This window comes from Lagopus muta, chromosome 16 (genome assembly GCF_023343835.1).
Source record: "Lagopus muta isolate bLagMut1 chromosome 16, bLagMut1 primary, whole genome shotgun sequence".
Taxonomy (NCBI): Eukaryota; Metazoa; Chordata; class Aves; order Galliformes; family Phasianidae; genus Lagopus; species Lagopus muta.
The window spans coordinates 4,573,189-4,599,219 of NC_064448.1; the positions used below are offsets into that span (position 1 = coordinate 4,573,189).

Here is a 26,031-nt window from a genome sequence, read left to right on the forward strand (position 1 = left end):
GCTGATGCTGGGGGAACGTTTGGTGTGGGGCCCAGTGGCAACGGATCCATCCCCTTGTTTTCAGGGTGTTGCAGCCTCTGAAGATGCTTTGGGAGTTGCTTTTGGTAGGGTCTGGTTGGAAGTGGTTTGGAAATATCCTCTGCAGGTACCCCACATGTTTGGGGATGAAGTGAAGCAGGGCTTTACCATGAAGAAACTCAGCATGAGAACAGGCAGCCCTTTGGCTGTCCCTATCTGGCTGTTATACATGATGCCAAATGGATAACAGTCCCCTCCAGGACTTGTCCTCAGATGCAGACTGGGGTACTGGCTTGGTCCCCACTTCCCATCTGTCCTATGGCACGGCGCATGCTTGGAGGTGAATGGGGAGGTGACGGGAGCATCGTATCAGCCGTGCCTATGCTGATGCAGAAGATCACACCTCATGCCATGATGGTGGGGGGGACAGCAGTCTGAGGGGGCTGGAAGCAGGGCAGAAGGTCAGGAGCTTATCGCTGCCATCAGGACCCTAGTGGGGCCGGGGCCGCCGTTCCCACCAGGAGCAATGATGTCAGGCAGCAGCCGCGCCAGGAGCAGGAAGCTGGATGCAGCCAGCGAGTCTGTCCTGCTGGCCTTCCCCGTGTGCTCCAGCAAACAATGCGCCCGCGGTGGGGACCGTGCCAGCAGCGTGGTGCTGGATGCTGGTCCCCATCAGTGTGGGGCTATGGGATGGGGCTGGTATCTGCCTTCTGCACAGGGGTCTGCTGGAGGAGGTGGAGAGAACATACATTGTGTGCCAGGGCTGCAGTTGGCATTGCTGTGGCTCTGGGGCTGCTGCGGTGAGTCAGTGGGCATGTCTGACCCCAGCTAGGCACATGGTCAGGGAAGAAAGGCCAGCAAGCCCTCCAAAGGTTTGTGAGACCCCTAGAAAAGCCCTGGGAGAAAGGATGGGCATGCTGGCTAACCCCAGTTCAGCTAGCGTGGGGTGAACACTCACTGGTAGCACCCTGCTTGTTGAATCGGGAAGCAATGATGACTTAAACATGCAGAGGAAAAGAATGAGCTATATGTGCTGTGAGATGCAGCTGGAAGCTGAAGACCCGCTATAGGATGGGAACCTTATCATGTAAGCCTCGTCTCTGCCTTCATTCTCAGGCTGAGTTCTGCCCCAACAAATCATGCACCCACATGTAGGTCAGGGTGAGGGCAGTGAGCGTGCACTCCTGGAAGGGTGATGGGGCTGGGCACTGTGCCCACTGGGAGAGGGACTTCCTGAGCACAGCAGCTGAAGGATGGCCCCAAGGGCTGCAGCTCGCCTCCACCCCACACAGCACACCCATGTTATCGCTGTACACAGTGTGAGGTTCCCCCCCTTGGGCTGCATTTGCCAGCGGCTGGCAGCGATGCTTGTGCTGGTGCCGACAGGCTGGCTGGCATGTTTTCCCTTGGGGAGGCTTTAGCAGGAGGCTGTGCATTTCTGGGAATTGTGTCGGGCAGGGAAGGAGGTTATTGTTCGAGCTGCAAGTGTGCGGCGTGCAGATGAGATCAGGGCTCGCTGCTTGGTGGTGGGACAGCCGTGCTGCTGGCCCTGCTGATGAGGAGATAAGCAGGGGATGGGTTTTATCGGTGGTGCCATCACTGAAAGGAGAGAGGGATGTGGTGAGACTCTGGCGATCCAGTTCCACTCAGCATCATGGTGCACCTGGCATGAGGCAGAAGTGAGTCAGGGTGGTGTCAACACAAGGAGGATGCTGCCCTCACCCCCAGGGCTCTCCAGTAATCTGGTGTGCCATGTTTCCATTGCCCCCAGTTCAGCCAGCAGCCCCAGGAATCCAGTTCCATCCCCAACCTGATTGCTTTCAGATCACTGTAAAGGGACCTGCTGTGCACAACAAGATGCAGATGTGCCAAAGCAGCTTTTGCTCTAACCATGGATAGAGGAGGCCAAGACTGCACTTTTGCCAGGATTGCACTTCTGTCTCGTGGCCGTGGTGCTCACTGGTAGGAGGGTTTTGTGCAGCCCTGCATAGACACTGTACTTCTGTCCTCATGGTGCTGGGGATGGAGGGCACGCTGCAGTCCCCAGCCCATGGCTGAAGCTCTGAGGATGTCATGCTTTGACAAGGCAGCTCAGGAGGGGAGATTTCTGAGATATTTCTGACATATCACTCTGCTGTCCCAGACCTCAATGCTGAGCCTCTCCTCACCCAAGATGTCCCCTTCCCTCTCTTCCAGCTTTTCCTCATCCCCAGCCCTTTGGTGGTTTCAGCCCCAGCCCTGTGCTTACCCTGGAGTGCACACAGGTCCCATCCATCCCAAACTCTGGGACACAACAGCAGAGCCCTGTCTACATAACCACTGCAAAGAAGGGACTTAGGGGTCAGAACTTTTTTGCAATCCTTTACTACAAGTGAGCTGAGGGATGCCAACCTTAATCCACCAGCTGAGAAGTTCAAGCATCCTCCTTGGGAGAACATCTCCTTTCATGCACTGTGGCTTTTGTCAAAGAGAGACTGAAGAGGACAAAGGGGCACTGCCATCCAGAGAGCTCCTACCACCCTGCTTGCAGGGACAACATAGGAAATGCTACATGGGAAAGCCCAGTGTGAGAGCCCAGGAGCCCCTGCCTTCCCACAGCAGACTTATCGAGGCACCAGTTCAGAGTGGCGCTTTCTATGGGCCAGAAGGGAAGTGCATACACACCAGACTCCTCGGGGTCAAGGATGCTGGGCAAGCAGAGAGCCGAGAGGCTGCAGGGGGCAGGGGAGGCAACCGGGGCGTGGGGAGCGAGCCACAAATAGCCAAATGAATGGCTTTGACTTCCTATGTTTCATGGAGGTGAATAAAAGGAGACAGGAGGAGGAGAGCAGAGAGACCTGAGCTCTCACGCACACATACCCAGTCCAGACCCCGGTGTACACTGATGGCACAGCACAGTGCCACTTGTCCCTCAAGAATACACAGCGCTTATTCTCCCTCCCTATCCCATTATTATTTTGTACAGCAAGGGGGGGGGGGGGTGACCAAATCCCACAGCTAAATCCTGCCTTGTGCACAGCTGGCACAGGAGGCAGTGCCACCAGGCATGGGTGGGCTGGGGGGATACAGAGCCACTGCAGGGCTGCTCTGCTGGAGGGGCAGGATGGAGCTGGTGGTGTCCTCTGGGAGCCACACAGGTTTCTGCTGCGTTAGGAGGGACTGTGCCAGCAGATGAGGTATGGAAAGGTCCCTTGGCTTCTCAGAGGACGTTCAGCAAGACAGCAATGCAAGTCACCATGTGGGCCAAATTCTCTAGATTTCTGAAGTGTTTGTATGGAAAATTTTGGCCTCCATGCTCGCATGTTCCTAATGCCAAGCCTAGGAGACTAAGGACATTGGGCATTTGCAGAAAGGAAAGGGATCCTTGCTTGGGTTGCTAGAAGCTCATGTCTCTCGGGGATCAGTTCCCCCATCTTTTTCCTTTTCCTCTCCCAAATAGGAGCTGCCCTGGACTAAGGGAAGAATCACAGAGCAGCTCTGTGCTGAGAACGGCTTGACTAGCAGTGAAGAGGGCAGCAGGGCACTGGCACCGATGTATGCAGCCAGGTGGAGCCAGCCCAGAGACAAAAGCAAACATCCAGCAAGGCCAGGAGCATCAAGTTGCTGCCAAGGAAGGCTCACAAGAGTGGCAGAGATAGGAGATGCAGAAAAACCCCTTCCCAAAAGCGGAGCCTAAAGCAGCTGTTCCCATCTCCCAGCTGGGTGAAGGCGTAGAGTCTTGTATCTCCTTGCTGTGCAGCCCAAGATAGGTATCATGCAAGAGGCTCCACACCTCAACCAGGGACCCCCAGACTTCCCATGACACCAAGGATGGGATCCCACAGACCTGGGCACACCTGAAGGAGGAGATGTTTGGGGACAGAAGTTCCATGGGGGAGTCTCGTGGTGAGTAGGTACACAAGGTTCTTGCATTCCCCTTCTCCAAAACCAAACCAGACTGTGGGTTCTAAATAGATGGGGGTGAAGTGGGTGGAAACAAGGGAAAAAGTGTTTTTTGACATGAATTATGGTGATTATGGCACCCAGGAAAACTCATCTGCCTTCAGCCAGCCCATACACCAAGACCTAAATCTTCAGAGTGTCATTTGGGAAACATTGGAGCCCAGCAGCAAAACCAGGTGAGATATTATGGGATTGCATTTTGCATCAAACTCTTCTCCCTGGAGCCTGTGAGTGAGGCAGCACACACAGAGGTGCCTCTCAGGCATGCCGGGGTCACAAAGCCCCCTCCCAGCCTTTCCCCTGAGTCTGGCTCCAGCCACAGTTTCTCCCCATGCTCTGTTTTTAGCACATTCAAGTAGCTGCTTTCACAAGAGGTAAAGGAAAGTTCACGGATCCGCTGACAGATCAGCCCAAGCGGGAATTTCACTGGGAATTCCTGCAATAGCAGGTTGGCTCCCGCGGAGGTGGAGTTTCCTCTGGATCTACCTCCACCCAGGCTCGGCGAGCGCTCCGACCACCGGCTCACACACGGGGGGCCGGGCTGAGCGACGCCACGCTGCTTCCCAGCCAAGGTCAGCCAGAAACCCTCCCCGCTCTGTGAACGCCTGTCCTGTTAACCCTTGGGGAGAGTGAGGAGGATGGAAGGGCCGGGGCACAGTGGCAGAGCTGTGCTTGTCGCACATCTCTCCCATCCAGCTGGCATTTTGTGCAGCCCTGTCCCTCCGGGATGCCATCAGGCTGGGAGAGGATGGCCAGCGTGGTGGGAGGGCGGCATTTGCAGGCAGCAGGGTGACAGGCTTCTCGCTCCGATGGGGCGATGGGGCTCGGTGTGAGTGAGCAGTCTGGAATCTGAGACACGTCCCCAGCCATACTTGTGGTCAGGAACCATGTTCATGTTGCAGTGATACAAACCACATTGACAGTGGCAGCGGTGCCTCTCAAGCGTTCCGCTGACGCCGAGGACCGGCATGACCCGACCCCACACACGGGACAGGCGGCCGCCGGCTGCCAGGGACCTCCAGAAGATCTCCTGGCTTCTTCCTGCCTAACAGAGATGGGCCAAAATGGCACCTTCTGCCCTATGGCCAGACCCTGCCAAGGGACAGAGGCTTTTCAGAAGCTCTAAAGGCTCCAGACTGCGAGTTGGAGAGGATTTGCGTTTACAAACATGGGACCCAAGCCAAGAAATTTCAAGGTAGTGCCAAACGTCACACCAGGGAGAGGGGCTGGAGCTCAGGTTTGGGCTGGGGCCACCTCTGCTGGTTTGTGGGCAACACAAAATGTCTCTCACACATCTGGGGAGCAGCTCTTGCTCAAGGGGATCCCAGATTTGTCCAACTCAGTGTGAGCTGCTATAAAGCAACATCTTTGAGTACCAAAAATGCCATTGTGGCAGACAGCTATCCCCAGAGATTTAGCACCAATCTGTTCCATTCTCCCCACTTTTGTGTGCTGATTTAAACCCTGGCCTCGGTGACTCGCTGCAGGAGAGAGAGGGGTTGTGGCTGAGCTCAAGGATCCCTGCTTCCCAACATGGAATTCTGCAGCTCGTGGCCTCGTGTAACAAATCCCTGCATTCAGCTGACTTGCAGCCTGCCAAGGCAGGACGCAGCAGCTATTTACCAGCATAATCAGGGCTCTACCAGCAGCAGCAAGGAGACAGCATCCAGCCCTCGCTGGAGCTGCAGCCTGCTCGTGTTTCTTCTCCTTTTCCTTCTCTCAACCACTGACACGTTGCGTTCTGACGAAGTGGCTGCGCAGGAGGCATCGCAGCTCTCCTCCTGCCAGGATCCAGCTGAGCAGAGCAGATCGATGCTTGCAATGAATCCCAGGAGCAGACATCGCACAGCACCCCGGGGACGTGCCAGCCCTGCACAGTGTACGAGTGCCACCTACAGGGTGGCTCCAGGGCCCAGATCCCAAACCATCCGATGGGCTCACGCTTCCCCCTGCACCCCATCACTCCTTGTTATTCCTTCAGGCTGAGCTGAACAGCCCCAAATCTCAATGTAAGGAAGCAGTAGGTCAGCGTGGTGCTGAGAGTGATTGAGGCTTGATCGCTGCTGGAGCAGCTGGTTTGATTTTGGGATTCCCACTAGAAGAAATGTTGTCCAGCGGGTGCTGGGATCACCGTCCCTGGAGGTGTTTGGGAACTGTGGAGATGTGGCACTGAAGGATGAGCTCAGTGGGCATGGTGGGGGGGGTTGGACTTGGGGGGTCGCGGAGCTCTTTCCCAGCCGTAATGATCCTATGATTCCCCAGCCACGATCCCAGCACACTGCTGGCTCGCAGCCCATCTCACAGCTGCTGCCATCCATCGAGCTCTGCCCACCTGGCCAGGCTCTGGGAGGGGCAGAGAGGGCACACCTGTGGGGAGCTTATAAAGGGCACAGCTTCACGGTTAGGACCCTCTAGGATACAGCTCGGGGCTGGGCTGGGGAGTGCCAAGCCAGGCTTAGGGGCTCAGCCCAGCCCACGGCGCCTCACAGCCATATGTGCTCAGCCCCTGAGTTCGGGCAGCCCTAAAATGGCGGTGGGGGGGAGCGGGGCTTGCGGTTCCTCCATGGGGGTGGACTACATTTCCCAGCGCGCCCCCAGCGGGCGCAAAGCATGCCGGGAGCTGTAGTCCCGCCGCCTGGCCGTGCGAGGGGAGGAGGCGGGCGGGAGCCGCTCGGACTACAAATCCCGTCGTGCCCCGCGCGCCGCCCGCTCGGACTGCGGTACCGGGGGTTTAGGTGAGCACCGGGAATCGCCGCCGGCCCTCCCTCCCTCCCTCCCCCGTCACACCCCCCGGGCCTCGCCGCTACGGGGAGCGGAGCGATGGGCGGGGAGGAGGAGATCGTGCGTATCGCCAAGCGGCTGGACAAGATGGTGGCCAAAAAGAGCGCGGTGAGTGGCGGCAGCCCCCCCTTCACACACAGGCACACAGCCCTGCAGTGGGGAGCGGGCAGCTCCCCCACAGCCGTGCTTTTTGGGGTCCCCGTTGGGAAGGACCCTCCCCGCCTCCCTCCTTCCACTCTGGGGGTGGGGGCCCGCCCTGCTGCCCATCTCCAGGCCGTGTTTTGAAGGGGGGGGGGGGGGGGTCTCCAACAGCCGTCATCGCTGTGTTGCAGCCCTGCCCTCTCCCCACGCCTGCCCGTACCACGACCCCCCCCCCCCCCCCCCCGTCCCATTGCAATGCGGGCTGGCCAACCCTGTGCCACCCACCGCCCGTTTTGGAGGGGAGGGCTCTGTGTCCTCATTGTGAAGCCCATTTACCCCACGTTGTGCCCTCCTCCCCTCCCCCCCTGCACCCCGCAGCTCTCTGCTTTCTTACTGAGCAGCACTCCCAACCCTTCTTCCCCATTCTCTTTATGGAGGAGGAGGGGGGGGGGGAAATCATAGAATGGCCTGGGTTGAAAAAGACTGCAATGATCATCGAATTTCAACCCCCCTGCTATGTGCAGGATCGCCAGCCACCAGACCAGGCTGCCCAGAGCCACATCCAGCCTGGCCTTGAATGCCTCTAGAGATGGGGCATCCACCAACAGCCTGTTCTAGTGCCTCACCACCCTCTGCATGGGAAACTTCCTCCTAATATCAAACCCTGGCACATCCTTGGATGACCCCCAGTACTTCTGTATCTCCATCTTGCAGACCTGTCCCAAAGAAGCATTGCTTCTGCTCATTGCCAACAGCCTTCAGAGCATGGAGGGTTTGGCCATGCTGCTGGCTGCCTGCTGTGTGTCTCATGGGGTGTGTAGTGGCTCCCTGGAAGGGGGGGGGGCTGTAGCTGCCTGATGGGATGTGTCAGTGTGTCAGCTTCTGCTGCTTCCAACAGCATGAGCTGTGCCCTGGAAGCAAAGTGGGTGCAAGAAGGGCTTTACACCTGGGTTTGGACCAAAGGGAGTGGGTTTGGGGGGATGGGAGGTGATGGGTGGTGAGGTGGGGAATGGATTAGGAGAACAAATTTTGGGTTATGAGGTGCTGGGTGCAGCTATGATTGGTGAGCTTCTGGGTGTTGGGCTGAACACTGGTACCTGTGTAGCTGTTGTACCAACAGGAGCTTGGGCTCAGCACAGCCTGTGATGTCTGTTCCTGTTGATGGAAGGTTTGCAACGCCGTTGTTAAAATAGGAAAGAGGTAACTTTGCTGATTTTCTTTCTGAGCTTCACTGAGAAGGAGGCAGCTTCTTAACAGAGTGGTATGCAACCTTTCCTCTTGGTTGGCATTTTATCTGTTTATTGTGTACTGGCTAATTTGCAAACTCTTCCTGCAGGGTGATTGCCTGGAATACCTGTTTGTTGCTCTAGTTTGTGTGGATCCCGATTGGCTGTTGTTGCCCCAAATGTGGCTCCACTTCTGATAACAGAAGCATGAATCACCACATCTTTTTGTATGTTAAGGGCCGGATTTAATGCAGTCTGTTACTGTTGAAGGAACTGAGAAGTCTGAACCTGCCTGGATGGGAAGCTGCTCGTTCTGGGTACTGTGATGTGTGGCTTATGCTGGTGTGAGTTACTTCTGTGTGTGCTGAAAGCTTTCCTTCTGCTTTCATTTGGCTTTCTCAGCCTCTGTTCTCTAGGGTGGCACTGGCAGCTGGATTGCTTCCTGCAGTGGATGGGAAACAGCCCTTGTGCACAGGGAGGAGGGAATGCAGGGCAGTTTGTGTCACTGCAACGATGGGTCCTATAGGTCTTGTGCTGTAGAAGAGCTTGGAGTTGTTAGTGTTGGAAATGAGCTGCCAATGGAATGGAAACGGATGTGGACACTGGAAGGTCTTGTTTGATAGAAGGGGATGAGGAGGAGCTGGCTGAATGGAGGTGGGTTTGCTCCAGGCTGTGATCTGCAGAGTGCTGCTAAAAGGAGACGTGGCTCGTGTTTCTGTTCCTGCCATTTGTCTTACCTTGTCTTTCCAATTCTAGGCACCTGCAAGATTGCTAGGCAGATTTTCTGGATTATGGGATGTGAAGCTGATGCAAGAAAACCTTATATAATGAGTTTCAAGCAGCCAGCTCCTTAGCTTTGCTGCTTGATGCTTTGCTCCTGGTACCAGCTCTTGTTCTGAGCAGAGGGGGATATCAGTGTCCCCACTGGGAGGTGACCACATGGAATTTCAAGTGGTAGAAAGAGGATGCGGGTAGCTGTGGCTGTAGGCAATGCTTTTGAGACGTAAGTGGGTGAGTGGAGTTCTTGCAACTCTGCTGAACTGTTTTTACAACCTAATGTCAATAAGCAAGGCTCACAAAACAGTTGGGTAGAATTACTCACGCCAGCCAGATGTGTGCTGAGATGGCAGTTGTGATCCAAAGTGTATTTTTCAGGCGTTAAAGGTCCTGAATTTGGCAGGTGAAGGCAGTGACCTAATGCTCAGCAGCCTTGATGATGTTTTAGGGAAGAACTGTTGTCTTTGATTTCAAGTTTCTAAATTTATTTTCCCAAGCTGTTGCATTTCTTTACTGAATGCTGAGGCACCCATTCTCGACCTCTTTTCTTTTCCAGGATGGTGCAATGGATTTACTGAAGGAACTGAAGAGTATGCCTATGACTTTGGACTTACTGCAGGTGAGTTGCACAGTTACGGTGCAGAGCTGAAGTCTGGAGGAGCACAAAATGCTTTTTAAATGAATGTAATTTACTCTGCCTTCTTGCCTTACTCCCAGCATCAAATAAATATTACCTCTAGAAAATAGCTCTGCACTTGGGTGTTGGGCATCCATAGCTTTAGGCAAAAGTGTGCTGCCTGAAGCTTGAGGCATATGCTCAAATCCCTCCATAGATCCTCAAAGTAAAAGGGAAGATGTAAATGGCAGTGTGTTGGGGTTGAGGGAAGGAGTTCTTTAAGTCTTTGTGATGGTGATATTCAGGACATTAGGGAGATGTTGAACAATAACAATTCAGAGATTAAGAGGCACTTTGGGATTCTTTCACTCTAAGCTGAAACGACTCAGGTGTGTTTGTGAGTGATGGGCTGCCCAATCTGTGAGCAGTCCCAGCAAGCTGGGCACTGTCATCCCTTGCTTCTGGAGTTGTAAGGAGCTCTTGGATGTTATGTATCTTGGTCATTGTTTTGACTATGCTATGCTTATTTCTGACTTCAGTTGGTAACGAGTTCTTGAGTGATTCATGTGTGTGTTCACTTGCAGTCCACCCGCATTGGTATGTCAGTGAATGCACTGAGGAAGCAGAGCACAGATGAAGAAGTGATAGCACTTGCCAAATCACTCATCAAATCTTGGAAAAAACTTCTAGGTAAGAAAATAATCACGTTCCTGTCAGATTCCTCTTGCAGAGGTGCTGGCTTCAGTGGGAGGTTGGCTTTCTCAGGAGGTCTTGTGCATCCATGTAGAACATTCTAGAAAACCAGCCTTTGAAACTGCACTACCTTTTGGAGTTTCATCTGCTGCCATGCGTACTGGTTGTTTGAGTTCCTGTTTGTCAACACAATGGCTAGTTAGCTGGTGTCATGGTTCTATGTCACGGAGTTGACTAGATCAGTCTATGTCTGTGACAGCTGGAAAGAGCAGGGAAAGCTGCAGAACTACTCTCATTACGTGATAATTAGCAACGTTTGCTACAGAAACAATATCTGTACTTTGAAGCCTCCAACCTGACTTTTGTGCTACGTGGCATTCGTACAGCATGTGCTGTCAGCCTTGTACCTCAGCTTGGAAAGAGGAATGCTGGAATGGATTTTGGGTGATGACTTGGAGAAGGATCTTAGTTTAACAACTTGCAGACAAATTCACATTGTTTTCTGCTGGAGGGGCTTTCATGATGGTTGGCACTGAGCAGAAGCTGCAACTGGGCTCTCCACATCAGGGTTGATGCGTATTTGCTTGGCTCAGACAATTTATCTCTGGATGAAACTAGTTCTGCAGTGTAATGAGAGCCATCTTCAGGGTTGTGCTCTTGGCTTTCAGCAGCACTTCGGAAGTGCAAGACTCCCAGAAGGGCCAGCTCTTACTGGCCTTCAGATGATGTTGGCTTGAAATACTGCATTTGGTGACACTTTAGAGAACTTAATTCAATCTGTGCTCAGCAGCCGGAGTCTTTGAAAGGAGCTTTTGTGATGAGGCAGGTCTTGTGAGGAAGCTTATCTCTTGAGGAGGGAAGGCCATTGATCCCTGCTTTCTGGTTTGGTGGGGAAAGCTTTTGTTTAAATTAGCTTCGACTTGAAGGCAACTAGAAGGTCTGCATGCAGGGCCATAAAAGCTTCCTTTGTCTTTTTAAAATTCTTTTTGTAGAATAATTTGCCTGGAGCCAGCTCTGTGAAGTTTTAGGATGTTTCTTAGTGTATGCAGGGTTGCAGTGCAAAGAGCAGTTCTGAACACTTTCGCTTCCAAGTTTGCTTTTTCTTTTTGTCCCAATTTAGATGCTTCAGAGGAAAAAAGTGAGGAGAAGAAGAAGAACCTGTCCTTGCCAACATCTTCCTCAAAGGAGACTGGTAACTCCAGAGACCAAAGGTAATGCTTCCCTTTAGCTAGAGATGATCCTGTTATCTAATTTGAATATTCTCTTAGCATCTTACTTGAATTTTCACTGCTAAGTATCTCAGCTGAGGATTTTGTGTGCTCAAATTCCTGGTCAGGGTCACTAGGAGTCTATAGGCTTCCTCAGTGGCGAGTTGTGTGGTGCTTTTGATATTGAACTGTTATGCAGAAATAAACATCTACAAAAGACAGTGGCTTTAGTGAGTTTTTTGCTTTTATTCATGACTTTCCATGTTTTCTGTCAGCTTTTTCATTAATGAAATACTTCTGGGTTTTGTTGCATTTATGCTTTTGCTTATTTCTAACTCTGAGTTCTTCAGAATTACCTTTGGCCTTTGCAATCTCAGGTTATGGATGGGATTGATTCATCCATCACTATATTAAAACTTCCCTTTCTCTGTGCTCTTCCCAGCAGAAGTCCTATTTCACTCTGTGCTGGTGTCCACCCTCTAGCAGGTCTGCTGCATGCTTGCTCCGTACCCTGTGTTGAATGTTGCATCCTATTTCCACTGTCCTAAACATGCTAAGATGTTGAGTGGAGGCAGTGTGATCAAAGGGGAGAGGGGAAACATAGGACCAGGTTTTACATCACACCTTTCAAGAGGCTTGCCTCAATCCCAGGAGGATGGGTTTGTCACAGGTTTGTCACTTAAACGATACTGCCTGTTTCCTAAGCTTGCCAGAAGATTCAGAGTCTCAAGTCCCTCTTGTACACAGTTTTAGGTGTTTGTGGCCTGTTCCCTGCTGGTCACTTTGCTGTCATTCCATCCTTTGCTCCTCTGCTTTTGGGTTTTTTTGCTCAGATCTCTCAGGATCAGTATTTTGGTGTGAGCTTTCTCGCCCTTCAGAGCTCACTGCCCAGGACAGGTGGTGGGGACAGCTGCTAATGCTGAGCAATGTGACTTAATTTACGTGTGTCTTTGGTGACCTCACTGCCAGAAAATGTGAGAATGGATTTGGTGTTGCAATGGAAGTTTTAATAGAGGAGAATTCGCAGTCGGAGAACCGGGTGTTGCAGTGTGATGTGAGCAAGAGCTGTGTGCATGATGTTTCCAGTGGCGTCTGGTGTGTGACAGTGGTACTGGGTTTAAAGCAGTAGGCTGGGATCTTCCAGGTGCTGTTCCTTCTCCCGTTGAGAGGAGAAAGCCGTTTAAAAGCTACAATGCAGTCAGTGATAGATGAGAAGGGCTTGTTTTGTAATTAGTCTGAGCGATATCACCAGCTTTGTGATGCAAGTACCTTCTCTTTATGGTCTTTATCCTCTATAAAAATGCAGAGTACTCCCTTCCCCGGCGTGTGGACGGGTGAAAAATCTGTTGTAGGTTTAATGGGGATAGGAATTGAGTCAGTGGTTGAGGTAAGAGCCTTTGAGCATCCCCTTATTGGTGAAGGGAGGCAGCTGGCTCTTCTGTGTAAGGCCAGGAGCTCGTCAGCTGGGCCTGTTGGGGGAAGGGAGTGATACCATTCAAGCCAGGAAGCAGTACTGCAGTTGGAAGAAAAAAGGAAACTTCAACTGGATCCTGGCTGTAGGCAGTGAGGCAACCCAGCCCTGTTCTTTCTTGGGCAGATGGTTGTGATGGGATGTGTGGAATGGAGCTTTCTGGTTTGTGCTGCTACCCTTACAGTGTGCCTCGAGGGTATGCTTCAGCTACTGCTGCTTTTTCCCCTTGATCCTTGATGTATGTTCCTCCTCCAGTCTTTGGAATGGTAAAGCATCCCCTTGGTTGTGAAGGATAAACAGAAGCAAAGGGAGGAGCTCAGCACAGATCCAGCATAGCTCCTGGTGTCAGGCTGAGGCAGGCTCTTTACAGAGTGCAGTGCTTATTCTCCAGTGCTGCAAAATGAACTGTTAATCTGCCTTGGAAAAAAGAAAAAATGTTAGCAGCATGAGTTCTTGGCTTTGCTCTTTGAAGTGATGAAAGGAGCCTGATTTGCTGCTTGCAGGTTCAGATGAGGCTGCAATCGAGGCACCGAAGAGATCAGCTTGTATTCAGATACTTCAGCCACTTGTTTCAATAGATTTTGGCTACGTCTTCCTCTTCTGTCAGGGAGAAAAGCCCAAATAGCTCTTGGCTTGTAGTTTGTCTTACTTTCAGGAGCACAGATGTAGCAATCCCTCCATAGTGACTGGAGAGCTAATGCTGCTAGACCTGCGGGCCCCGAGCCAGCCAGCGTGGGGCTGGCACCTGCAAATTGCTGTATTACTGTGATCCTCCGTGCTGTAGTACTTCCAGCCATCACAGTAGTACATCTTAATGGACAATGTCTAATCTTTCTCTGTCTCTGGCAGCTTTTTCTTTTCTGGGGCTCTCTGAAGCTTTTATTGGGAAGTTCTGGATCTGTGGCCTTAATTCAGCTGTTCTGTGAGATTTTTCTTCCAGTGCAGCCCTGAGTTCTGTTTGTAATCCCTGGCTGTTGCTTTGCACCATTTGGTTCTAGCATACATGCGTGTTTTTGTGTGTGTGTGAACTTTTGTTGTCTGGATAGATTTACAAGCTCCTTCTCCTGTTCAACAGGAACAGTGTGAACCGCAAGGATTTCCTGAAATAAGTCTTCTTGGTGTCTTTGAGGTCTATTTCCCACTATTCTAATTATAAACTAACTTCTGAAGCTTAATAAATAGCTCTCTGTACAGTCTTTGGAATGGCTCAGGAGCCTGTTTGATCTAACTCAGCAGTGATCAGTTGTCATCTCAGGGTATGTACAAGGATGCAGGCGAAAACTGCTGCTCATCAGCTAACAGAGGTGGGGTAACCATGCAGCTTATCTAGCTTTCTCCACCTTCAGGGAATGAACATTTGCTATTGAAACTGATATGAAATATTTAATAGCATTTAGAGATAGGATCTTACTAAAATTAAGAGACACAGGTATTACCTGCATCCGTGCCCATGGTAGCTTGAAGTTTGACTTCAAGTGGGGCCTTTCTCTGAGCTGCCTTTTGACAGCCCTGCAGGAAACCCTCAGGGTGTGAGGTATTTTCAGAGCTCCTTTGGTATCTTCCAATTCATAACTTGTGTTTACAGTTTGAAACTTGGTGTTGATCAAAACCTGTCTTGTTAAGATTGTTTTGTTTCATTGTTCTTGCAAATACAGAGGATTTTTCCCAGCCATCCACATTTGTGACAAGTTCTCAAGTATTTCAGCGTTCCTCCCAGTAGTCCATACTGTAAGCCACTCTAATCCTATCAGTGTTTTCTTTCCAGGCTTTTTGCCTTTGTTCTTTGGGAAGTCTGATTTTTCCAAAGCGTTTTCTACAAGATCAGCTGCAGTTTTCAGATGAGCTTGAGTTGTCACTTGCTGCATTCATTCTCATGTGCAACATCTGTGATCTGTACGTAGTTCCTTAAGTACAAAACTACCTGGTAGCAATTTGTACCCTTCAGAGAAAAGATCATCATGATTGATTATTTGCAAGCTAAGTTTTTTTCTCTTGTCATGTATTCTATGATTCTATATGTAATGTAGATTCTACTGAGTGCTTTTAGCTGTTTTGACACCTAATAAATCTGTTTCTTAGTAGCTTGGTGCAGTGCTGCCCAGTAAAACTAGCTGGCAACAAGTCTTTATTCAGCTACTGGGCAGAGTGTAAGTGAGCTGACAACAGGATTTTCAAAGTGTTTCTATTTCATCTGAGAGCAAAATGAATCTTCTGGCCCTGCTTTGACCTGAGCAGCATGCTCAAGGTGCACTGGTGGGGGCCCTTCTGAATAGGGCCCAGTGAGGTTCTGAGCTCTGGAAATCCAGCAGCTCTGATGATCTGAGGGCTTTGAGGCACTGCAGAGCCAGACAGGATTTGGACTCGGCAGCAGTGGGGTCCCTGTGCTGAGTCCCTGGCTCTGCACATACAGCTGTGGGTTCAGAAGGCTTGCAGCTCAGCTCTGCCCTGCTGTGGGCTAACTGATCCCTTCCTGGGCAGTGCAGTGGAAGTGCTTGTTGATGAGAGATTTCTCCTGGCAGAAAGCTGGCAGTAGTGTCCCGACTTCTCAGCGATGCTCAGCCACTTGTATCTCAAGGAAACACAGCCAGTGTGGTGTGGCTGAAATTTTCAGGGTTTCTTATTTTTCTGGTTTTTCTCTTGCTGCATTGATGTTACCCAGACACTGGCAATAAATACTGCGCATTTTATGGCCCAAACACCAAAGTCAGAGCAATCTCTGCTGAAAAATTGGCTGTTCTACTGCCTAGATATGAGGAGGGCAGGATAGGGGGAGGAAAGATCTATAAAGTCATCTGGGAGTCATAATAGCCCCAGTTTTTTCTTTTCCTGTGGTAATTGCAAGGCTAGCTCTATGTGCAGATGTTAGGCTTCATGGCTAAGATGCTTCACTGTGGGTGGACCCCACGCTGAACTGCTCCGTGGGTATTCCTCCAGAAAGCAAATCTGAGCCTGTGCAGTGCTGGAGCCTGCTGCAGTGTGGGGTGGAGGCTGGGTGCCCTCTGGCTCTCCTGGCAGATGAGCTGGCTGATGCAGTCCCAGCAGGCAGATGTTTGCGTTTCCCTGGCTGTGCCTACAAGTGCTTGCAGGTGGGAAATGAAGGTTGTTTTTGCAAGGGAAGTTGTATTTGTTAGTGCTGTGTCCACCTGGCACCTGCGTGATGTGTAGGGTTGCCTTGTATGAGATGAGTAATCAGAGGAAAAAGGAAAATCCTCTTACGTGTTTTGCCGTGTTTCTTTTTATATAGCAGAGCTGAAGGAGCCGTTTTTTTTCCTCTTTTTCTGAGCACAGAAAGCCCTTGCTCTGCAGAGCCCTGTGTAGGCTTCTCTGATTTCTGCTGCAAAACCCCCGTGCTGCGTTTCTTGTTGGTTACAGAGAGCCAGTGTTCACTTCCCACTGCTGGCATCTCAGCAGTGAAGGATGTCTGAGGAAGTTCAGAGCACACTTGAGTTACTGACCGTGTCCTATGGCTTTGTAATACTTTCACATGATGCCTGGTGGTTCAGCAGTGATGGCTTGAGTTCAGTAACCAGTTGATTGGCAGGCCTGCTTCATGGATTAAACCTCGACTTACTGCCAGCAGATTCCACTGGAGAACTCCTATCTGGGTTGGTGGTGTTGGCTGCTGCGTTGCACTGTGTGCTGGTTTGGAGCATGTCTTTGCACTGGTATCCTCTGACTGTTCTGTATTATAATTAACAGGATGCTTGGCCACATGCCTGCTGATCCCTTCTCTGCTCTCAGTGACCCGAACTGAGACATTCTGATAGGTGAAGTTTCTCTTTTAGCTCCAACAAAAGGCAGGAGCCTCCGAAGACCCCGACCACCCCCAAAATCACCACCTTCCCCCCGGCACCCATCACATGTGATGCTGTCCGCAACAAATGCAGAGAAATGCTGACGACAGCTCTGCAGGCTGATGGTAAGTGCTGGGCAAAACCCTACTTTGTCTGAAATGCTTCTCAGCTCCCAGTGAGTTCTGATAGGCCTCTGCATGTGGGTCACTGCCAAATTTGGGTCCTCTTAGATAACGCTTTTCTGGGGCAGCCTCGTTAAAAGGCTGTTGCAGTCAGTTTGGTTTGCCATCACCCTTTTGTCAGGCTGGCTGGTGTTGCAGCAGCTGTTGACACTTGTGTAGGAACCTGATGTGTCAGGCAGTAGTGGCAGTTAAGAACTTGGGGTCGTGTGGTCTTCTATTCTGCAGCCTGGGTGGGTGGGTCTGGCCAGAAGTTTGATCTTCAGGTGTGCAGGTATTTGCTTCCCTTTCTAGGTCTCAGTCTTACCTGATTGCTGTAAAGTGAAGCTGTCATCTCTGCCTATCCTTGGGATGCAAAGTGAAGCTGTAACTCATTATACGGAATGTGTCGGTAATGGTGCTTATGCCAGCTGCCTCCTGCACTTAGACTCTCCTGTATATATGGGCTGGAGCTGCTTAAATACAGTGGTCCTCTGTGGACCTGGAATAGAATAAGTTTCTCTTCCACTCAGAACGTGCTCTCTAAAGACAGAGGCAGCTGCAGGTGCTCAGCATCTCTAAAAGTCAGATTTTAAACACCTCAAGCTGAATGTATCCTTGAGACCAAGTTGCAGATCCTTTTGGAAAACTGGGGTCTGTCTAAGCACTGCAGTTTTATTAATTTGAAGCTAGGGAATGTAGACAGCAGATGGAGAGGTTCATAGAGTCATCATTTCTAGTCTTTCTCTCTGTGTGTGTGCTGCATTAAATACCCTGTGTAATTCTTAGAAGAGCTCTTTCCATGTGAAGCCTGGGAAGCAGTTCCCTCAAGTCTGCTGCTGAACTCAGCCCCGCTCTGCACTGCTTTCCCCTGCTTCATGGTGTTGGTTAACATACCCAGTGTATAAGCTGATAAGTTTTTGCTCTCTGTGATGCTGTTTAACTGGTAAAAAGCAGCATGTGAAAGAAAAAGGGAGGGCAGATGGAGCCTGAGCTGAGAAAAGAAATGAAGGCTCAACTCTAATGCTGCGTGGTTTAGGCTCTGTCAGATTTTGTCTGACTAGAGCTACTTCTCATTGACACCAATTTCTGCTGAGAATGAATTCCTTCCAGTTTAACTTAAACTGTGGCAAAAATACATTGGATATGGGGAAAGTTACTGTTGAAGGACCAGCTTCTTGTTAGCCTTGTGGAGTGCAGTCCATCCAGTAGAGAGATGGAGGGCATAACTGGCTGGATTTGTCTGCTTTTGTCACTGCTGCTCTTGAAAGGGTCAGAGGGTGCCTAGAGCAAAGGCCAAGATGCCAGTGATGGAAGGAGCACGTAAACCAAAACAGCAATCTAGATTTGTGTCTTCAGTATTGAGCCCAGGGACCCCTTGCCTAGTTGGAAATCGTTGATCTCTTGTTTCTCTTTGCCTTTCAGATGACTATATTGCCATTGGTGCTGACTGTGAGCACATAGCAGCTCAGATTGAAGAATATATCCTTGCTGTACTGGGCTTTCTTAAGGGGCTGCATGTCTCCAGGCCGTGATGTTAATGAGCACAGAGGAAGAAGGGAGCACTCCATCTTGTGTGAATGTTCTGATGGACACAGTTGGTATGATGGGCACAGATATTTCCTTCCCGTTGACACCATAATGAGTTTGTAAGGTACCAGTGTCTCCTTCCTATCAAAATAGTGTTTCCTGCTTCTAAAGACACACAGCAGCCCTGTGCCTCTCTCTTGAGAGCACTGTGCTGATATGAGGCAGAAGCAATGGGGAAGACAGCAGTGAGTGTGAAGTTGCCTGTGGATTTGAGATCAGCCAAGAGCTTGCTTGGTTTGGGGGCTGTGGGGCAGGGGGTGCAGCTGCACTCTGAGTGCAGGGTTTTATGTCTGCCTTGCTGAGAGAGTGGCTTGAAGAACCAAGCAAATTGAAAATCAAGATTATTTCTATGTGGAAAAAGTCAGCATTAAAGCCTCTGGAACCTGGGATTGTGTAGGCATTCATAGTGTTGACTTCCTAGAGTAGAAACTGTCTTTTGATCACAGCAATGGTGATCAAATAGCAGTAGCTCTGCTATTCATGAGTGGTGTAGAAGATGGTTGGAAGCCTTTGGGTTGACTGGAAAGTCCTTGACTGCCATGTACGCATATACCAAGATATCAAGAACACTGACATGAAGTACAAAAACCGGGTGAGGAGCCGCATCTCCAATCTGAAGGACTCCAAAAATCCTGAGCTGAAAAAGAACGTGCTGTGTGGGGCCATTACTCCTGAACAGATTGCAGTGATGACCTCGGAGGTGAGGAAGCCTGAGCAGGGTTTGTTTCTTGCAGGGAAAGTGTCATATGGATTAGCTTTGAAGCAAGGGGCTGGTCTGCTTGCCAGGGCTGCAGGTCTATCAGCAGCTGCTACCAGAATGCATGAGGAGGGGGGCTGGCAGTGGTGATTGTGATGTGGAGAGTACTCTGATGGAACTTCATAGCATCCCAGGGGCCTGGATGTGAACAAGTAACCAAAAGTGAAAGGCCCATCTGTTAGGCTGATCTCTCCTGCTGACTCTCTTGAGTGTGGTGGGGAGAACTGGACAGATGTGACTTCATTGCTTTTTTTTTTGGTTTGTTTTTGAAAGGAAATGGCCAGTAATGAGCTGAAAGAGATCAGGAAAGCCATGACGAAAGAAGCAATCCGGGAGCATCAGATGGCCAAGACAGGAGGGACACAGACTGACCTCTTCACCTGTGGGAAATGCAAGAAGAAGAACTGCACTTACACCCAGGTTAGTCTTCCTGCTCCTGTAGCCTCCATGGCATTGACCTCTGCACAGGAAATGATCTGTTGTGGATGGTCTGCAGCTCTTACTGCTCCTCAGCATGGCAAAGATTTTGCTACTGGTGGGGAGAAGCTTTTGGTGTGCTCAGGGCACTCTGAGATGCAACACTGATGCTTCTGTGGTCATCTTTTGTTGGGGCTTGTGTAACTTTGTGCAAATGCTGCTCTCTTTCTGGAAGAGCTGGGCTTGTGTGGTACCAAGGAGTGTCATACCAGGAGTATGGCAGGGCTGGAAGAGCTTCATGTTGAAAGCAGGTGCAGGAAATGTGGAGGTTCAGGAAAAGGAGGAGTAGGTTGTGTAGAAGAGAGACTGCGGGAACTGAAGAAGGCATGTTGGTGGTATTAGAAGTTCAAACTAAGCACGTAGATGAGCTGTGGTTGGACAAATCCCAGCTTGTGTGAAATAAAAGCATTGAAGAGGTGAAATTATTAATAAGGAATAAGCGAAACTGGTGTGAGCAAGCAGAGGTGAGTTGTTCCCTTTGATGGACAGCTGCTGGAAGCTGTGTGCATTACCAGTGTGTGTTAGTGCCCATGCTTGTGCCAGGTGTTTGGAGATAAATGTGCCTTTGCTGCAAGTCAGTGGTTTGGAACGTGCAGTTACCAAAAAAATGCTGCTGTTTGCTGAGTATGTGTGCCCAAACTGTGTGTGCAAGAGCCAAGTGAAGCCCCTTAATGTGCTTGGTGTGACATGCAAACAGATGAGAGCCAGGCAGCTGACCCAGGGTTTTCCTCTGGCTGTCCAGCAGTTCTGCATCCCACAGACTGGCTTGGGTGAGAGGCCTGGCTGTGAGCAGGGCCCAGTAAGTCAGCTTGCAGGGCTGCCTCGTTTGTCTTGGCAGCGTGTGGGACTCGAGTTTCACTTGTGAGCTGGAGTTTGACTGCTCAGAATTGGGGCAGATCACAGCAGTGTCTGTTAAATAGAGATAATCAGAAGCTTTCCAGAGAAGAGGCAGTCAGTGGCATTAATGTGTTCTACGCTTGAGGAAGGTGGACTGGCATTTATGGAAGCACTCAGAGCCTAGCAGTATCATCGGGTGAGAATGCCAGAGTTCAGCTATCTGGCATTCTTGAGGAATGCATTCTTTAGTTTGCATCGTGCAAATGCTGTGGCTCTTGCATGAGGTAATTACACATGTGGATCATCATAATTACCCCTTTGGCATAGTTCTGCTGTCTGATTTGCTCAGGGAGTGCCAATATTTTGGGTGCCTTGTGGAACTCAAATGCCATGAAAATCTGATTATCTTTTTTTTCTTAGCAAACTGTGTTTCTGGCAAGAGCTGGCCACATCTGGGTTAAATATCAGTTCTTTAATGACTCAAATAGAAAGCAGACTGGAAATGTGCAGAACCTGGTAACCCAGAGTATATCTCTGTGAGGCCAGGACGTGGGACTGGTCTGTAAAAGGGAATGGCTTGAGTGCTTTTTTATGTGTTCCTGTGGAGCACGTGCTTGATGGGCTGAGGGTTTTGTAGTCTCCCAGCCAGCTGCATCCCTTCCCGGGACGCAGCACTGCTGTGGCTGTGTGTGCTGCCAAAGCCACCCACAAAGAATGAGGGGTGAGAAGGGAATGCTGCTGCCCCAAAACGAGTTGCTCAGATGGTGTCAGGCTCGTGCAGGACCTTTAGGCCCCGTCTCCTCAAGCAGCTGCTGCTGAATGCTGGCGGGGTCATTTTCTTGCTGTTGCCTTTGTCACAATCATAAAGAAAAAGTCGTAGCAGGGAGATCAGAGCCCCTCAGGTGCTTGTGCAATCCCTTGAGTGGATGTGGGGCTCTCTTGCAGCAGTGCAAGTCCCTGTGTGTGTGCTCCTGGCTTGCGGAGAAGTGTCCCTGCTGTGGTGGCCGTGTGGGTAACTGTCACGTGTGTGCTTTTGTGTCTGCTGGGGCATCCCTCCAGTTCCTATCAGTGGCCTTTTAGTGCCAGAGCTTTCAGCTGCTCTGGTGTTTACCCACTGTACCCTGGGAGTGCTGGCAGGCAGCTGTTGATGATGCTTGTCTAATTTGTTGTAATCTAAACAGACACTGTGAAGCTTGGTTTAGCTGCAGGATCTGCAAGTCTCCTGATGGTCTCAGAACATGTGAGGATGTGTGAATTCCTGTGTAGAATAACCAGATTCATTGTACACGGAGGCTCTTTGCGCTCCCCACCCCTGATACCTTGATTTCTGACAGCGTGACCAGATGGTCAGCTTTAATCCCTGGCTGCTGGGGAGGAGGGGGGCAAGGAGCTGCTTTGTGACCCTGCTGTGAGGCAGCACACGATGCTCACCTATGCTGTCCTTTGTGTCCTCCCCCAGGTGCAGACCCGCAGCTCCGATGAGCCCATGACCACCTTCGTCGTGTGCAACGAGTGTGGGAACCGCTGGAAGGTAGCGCACCAAGGATATTACTGGCACTGAGGGGTGTTAGGGTGGCTCTACCCGCGATGCTGCAGATGCTTAGCTGCTCTCCTCAGATGTGCTTGCCAAACGCTGACTAGCTGTAGCGAGTGATCTTTCCTCCCAGCACAGAGGCAAGAGCTTCTGGGTTCATCCCATCTCTGCAGACCAGCTGGGGCTATGTTCTCGCTTCTCATTCCCTCTCTATCCTTCCTCACATTCCCTCTTCTGCCATGACCAACTTCACAGTGCTTTTCATGCTCCCTCTGCCACCCAAGAGATGGTGGCGATGACATTATGTAGGATTTTCAAACTGCTTTTATACTGTGTGCGGAGCTCAGATGTGAGCAGCAATGGCACTGCTAGCAAGTGCCAGAGCCACGGCTGAGAAATTCACATAGGAGCTCTATTTAGCCCTTACTGTGGGGGCTGAGCCCTGCCTCCAAAGACCCCCCAAGCCCTTGTCAGCTTCAGAAACAAGACCATCACCTGGATCCCTCTTCTAGGCAGCGAGCGCATGACCTGCAACTCCCTCAGTGAGGTTTTCTAATCAGGGTTTAAACTCCCTTCTCTTGCAGTTCTGCTGATATGTGCCATGGCCCGAGAGCGGCAGCCAAACACAGATCTGAGTGCAACCTCCATACGCCAGCTCCCACGGCAATTGTGTTTTGTGTCCCAAGTGAGTTTGCATTGTCACGTACTGAGAGAGCAGCTGCAGGGAGGCCTGCCTCTCTGTTTGGGCCTCGGTGGAGAGAGCCACAGTTGTGGGCTGACAGTGGCAGGAGAGCTCGCTAAACACACTTAGTCATTATTTTCTCATCTAAGCAAGTATGGTCACTTTTTCTTCAAAACTAATATTAAACATTTTTTGTCAGTTTCTGACTTTTATTTGTACAGCACTTTGCATTTGTTGTAGAGCTGCATAGAGGCTCAGAAGTGTATCTGGATGGGTGCTGACTGATCCATGCCTGGACCACGAGACAGCAGAAAGCTGCTTGTACATAGAGATAGACCCTCAGTGTGTGAAAGCTTGCTTCTAGCCAGCTCTTAAAAGTGAAAACATTGGGCCAATCCTGGAGTGGCTGGGTGGCAGTCCTGGCTTTCCTTACCTTACTGAGACCTGTTGACAGAACAGGACTTTTTGGGCAGTGATGACATGCAGCTGTCCAGATCAGTTGGATGTTGTAGCATTCTTGTGATTTTTTGCATGGTGTCAGATAGCTTGTGATATCATGCCTTTAAATGCCAACAGCACAGGCTGCTGCAGAGATGGTATCAAGAACGTTGCTCTCCACATTGTAACAAACTGAAAACAAGGTGACCAGCCACCAGAAAAACCAAATGGTTGGTTTGGAGGAGCAGGGCAAGGGACCCTAGCAGCCAAGAGCTCCCTTAACATCTGGTTGGGCAGGAAGAGCCCAGCAGATTGTTGCTGTTCCTGCTGGCTAAGCTGCTCCCTTTGACTGTCTGCCATTGCAGACACTCCTGATTGCTATTGCAGGGAATGTTTGAGGTGCGCTTGTAGCTGGTGCTTGCAAGGGGGGTGAGATGAAGAAAGCTGGTAGCAAAAGCAAGCTTCAGATGGCAGCTCTGGAGGTGTGACCTTGGTGGGGTCCTGCAGGATCAGGCTGTTGATGGGAGGATAACTGCAGCCTGCTTTTCCTTTCAGTAGTGTTTGATCTTGGTCTAAGACTTAAAATCCCTCTTCTCTCCTGGGTTTCCTAGCTTCTAACTGAGGTGATGCAGCTCTCCAGGGACCTCCCTGTATGGTCACCTCTGCTTTTGTGCTCGTAAGCAGCACCGGGGCATTTGCAGTCACATCAATAGCATTGCTCCAGTTTCAGAGTGAAAAAGCAAGTATTTCCATTGGCTTTTCAGCATGCCAGACAGCAGACATTTAGCAGAGACCTTGGAGATGTTGGGAGGGGAGTGAGCAGCCACATGAAAGCGATGGGAAACGTGCTTGCAGCCCCTTTGAGAGCTGTGTTCCTCTCGAGGCAGTGATCCCAACAGGATCCTTTGCTCAAGGCTTTCACTTGATGGGGTGAAGCCAAGTCTCCCAAGAAGGAAAAGATTCAAAGATGCTGACAACTTGTTAAGCCTCACGCATCTTGCAGCGGATGGGATTATTCAAGCCAGGCTTGTGAGGGAACAGTGTCCTCATAGTAATGCTCAAAAAACCCTTCAGGATATAAAACCAAAGCTGGCCAAGGCTCTCTGGCTCGTGCACTGTGAACAGGAGCCAGCTAATTACCAGTTGCTGTTGCTTTTCTCGTGTTAATGTAAGAAGAGGAGTGGAGCCTGAGTGCAATCCTAAATTTACGTATGGAGGTTGAGAAACAGAAGGAGCTCCTCAAAAGCTGGGGGATAGCACCTTGTCTCATGGCATTCTGCTGTGCTTCTGGGGCAGTCAGAGGGTGGGAAGCCATGGGATAAAGAGGGATGGAGATTCACTGCCAGGATGCTTAAGTGCTGGGATGGTGAGCAAGTGATGGCACAGCTTACCTGGTGGTGTTGGGTCTGTGTGGGGCTGTCTGTGGAGGATCCAACCTGCCTGCTGTGCTCCTGGACAGCATTGGGGATGCTCTGCAAACCCAAACGTGAAGGTAAGATCTCTGTAATGCAGGCTGTGGTGCTGGGGGGCCTCTCACAGTGCTGGCTTCACTCAGTGCCCATAGGGAAACCAGCGTGCTGCACCTCTGTGCCAGGGCTCCTGCTGCTGAGCTGCTGGTTAGCATCACTCATTAGCACTGCCACACTTCCATCACTCGAGGTACAAGCAGGGGCAGTGCCCTGGGCAGTGAAGCTGTTGCTTTGCTGCTTTTTGTATCCACCAGAAATGCTCTCTTGGTTCTTAATGGCTTCTTGGAACAGGATGGGAGCCCCTGCTGTGGGAGCTTGTCTGACCCACTGGGTCTGCAAGGGGCTCTCAGAGCCCTAAGAACCAAATAATAAAAATACCAACATTCCTGAGCAAACGAACCAGCTCTGCTCTCTCTCAAAAATACATTTTCTTGAGTTGCATTTCCAGCTTGGCAAACAAAAAACTGGATTTACTGATTTACTGACACGAATTTCCACTCAATCACGCCATGAGGAAGGAAGGAAACAAACAAGAAAAAAGAGCTGAGGGTTTGTTTGCTTAAAAAAAAAAACCATCTTCAATAAAAAAGAACCGATGCTCTTTTTTTTTTTCTGAAGGCAGGGGAAAGAAGGGGGTGGATGTGAAGCCATGGGCTGTTCTGCACTTCCACAACTTCCCAGAGGCTCCGTGGCTGCTGCTAGGGCCGCGGCGTTGGCTCTGTGTCAGCACGAGGGCAGGGGCTGCTGGCAGAAATGTTGCAGTGCTGGGAGCTGGGCCTTTGGTAAACAACTCCTCGTGCCATACAAAAATACACAGATATGATATATCTTTTCCCTGTGACATTTCCCATTGCACACAGAGCTCTGCCTGGGTGCTCGGTGCCAAGCTCCTCCTGCAGGATGAAGGCAGAGCCTGGTGCCTGTGCTGAGGAAGGTACAGACCAGCTGAAAGCCTTTCCTTTTGGGGGTCCTGGTGCCCACACAACCCACCCTGCTGTTCTCCCGTGGCTCCCTGCACCAAGGATGCAGGATACTCTTGTGTTTGTGTGCACGGTTCAGTCCTGCTGCTGCTGTCTGGTTGGGACTGGGGCCTCCCACATCTGAGCTGCGTTGGGAGGCTGCCTCCCTCTGCTCCGCAGCAGGATGTGGGACATCATCCCCCTGCTGTGGCATTGGGGGCTGCCTGGGGTCCAGGGCTGTCCCCTGGATCTGCTGGGGCTGCTCCCTTCCCTGTGCTGCTTCAAACAGACAGAGCGATGTAAACCCCATGTGTTTTTATATGTACAACAGACGCTCATCAACACCCCCCCCTCCCTGCTTCCAGTCCCCCAATGAAAGCCAACCAAAAAAAAAAAAAAACACCTTTTAAAATAAAAAGTTAAAAAACCAACCAAACAACGACTGACCTCCTTCCCCCCCCCC

The 26,031-nt window shown here is 50.7% G+C and overlaps 1 protein-coding gene across 3 annotated transcripts; it reads left to right on the forward strand.

Annotated features, from left to right (window-relative positions):
* Positions 1–6,402: 6,402 nt before the first annotated feature.
* TCEA2 (transcription elongation factor A2) lies at positions 6,403–25,980 on the forward strand. Of its 3 annotated transcripts, XM_048963368.1 has the most exons (11): positions 6,747–6,849; positions 8,219–8,425; positions 9,442–9,504; positions 10,086–10,191; positions 11,315–11,405; positions 16,659–16,792; positions 18,251–18,307; positions 18,961–19,115; positions 19,446–19,592; positions 21,946–22,017; positions 22,605–25,980. In XM_048963368.1, the coding sequence occupies exons 2-11, from the start codon at positions 8,357–8,359 to the stop codon at positions 22,611–22,613; spliced, it is 903 nt and encodes a 300-aa protein (XP_048819325.1). In that variant the 5' UTR covers positions 6,747–6,849; positions 8,219–8,356; the 3' UTR covers positions 22,614–25,980. The 3 variants fall into 3 exon arrangements, with proteins under 3 accessions (XP_048819326.1, XP_048819324.1, XP_048819325.1); XM_048963369.1 differs by lacking the exons at positions 6,747–6,849; positions 8,219–8,425 and adding an exon at positions 6,403–6,695; XM_048963367.1 differs by lacking the exon at positions 8,219–8,425 and having other exon boundaries at positions 6,710–6,849; positions 22,605–25,979.
* Positions 25,981–26,031: the final 51 nt, after the last annotated feature.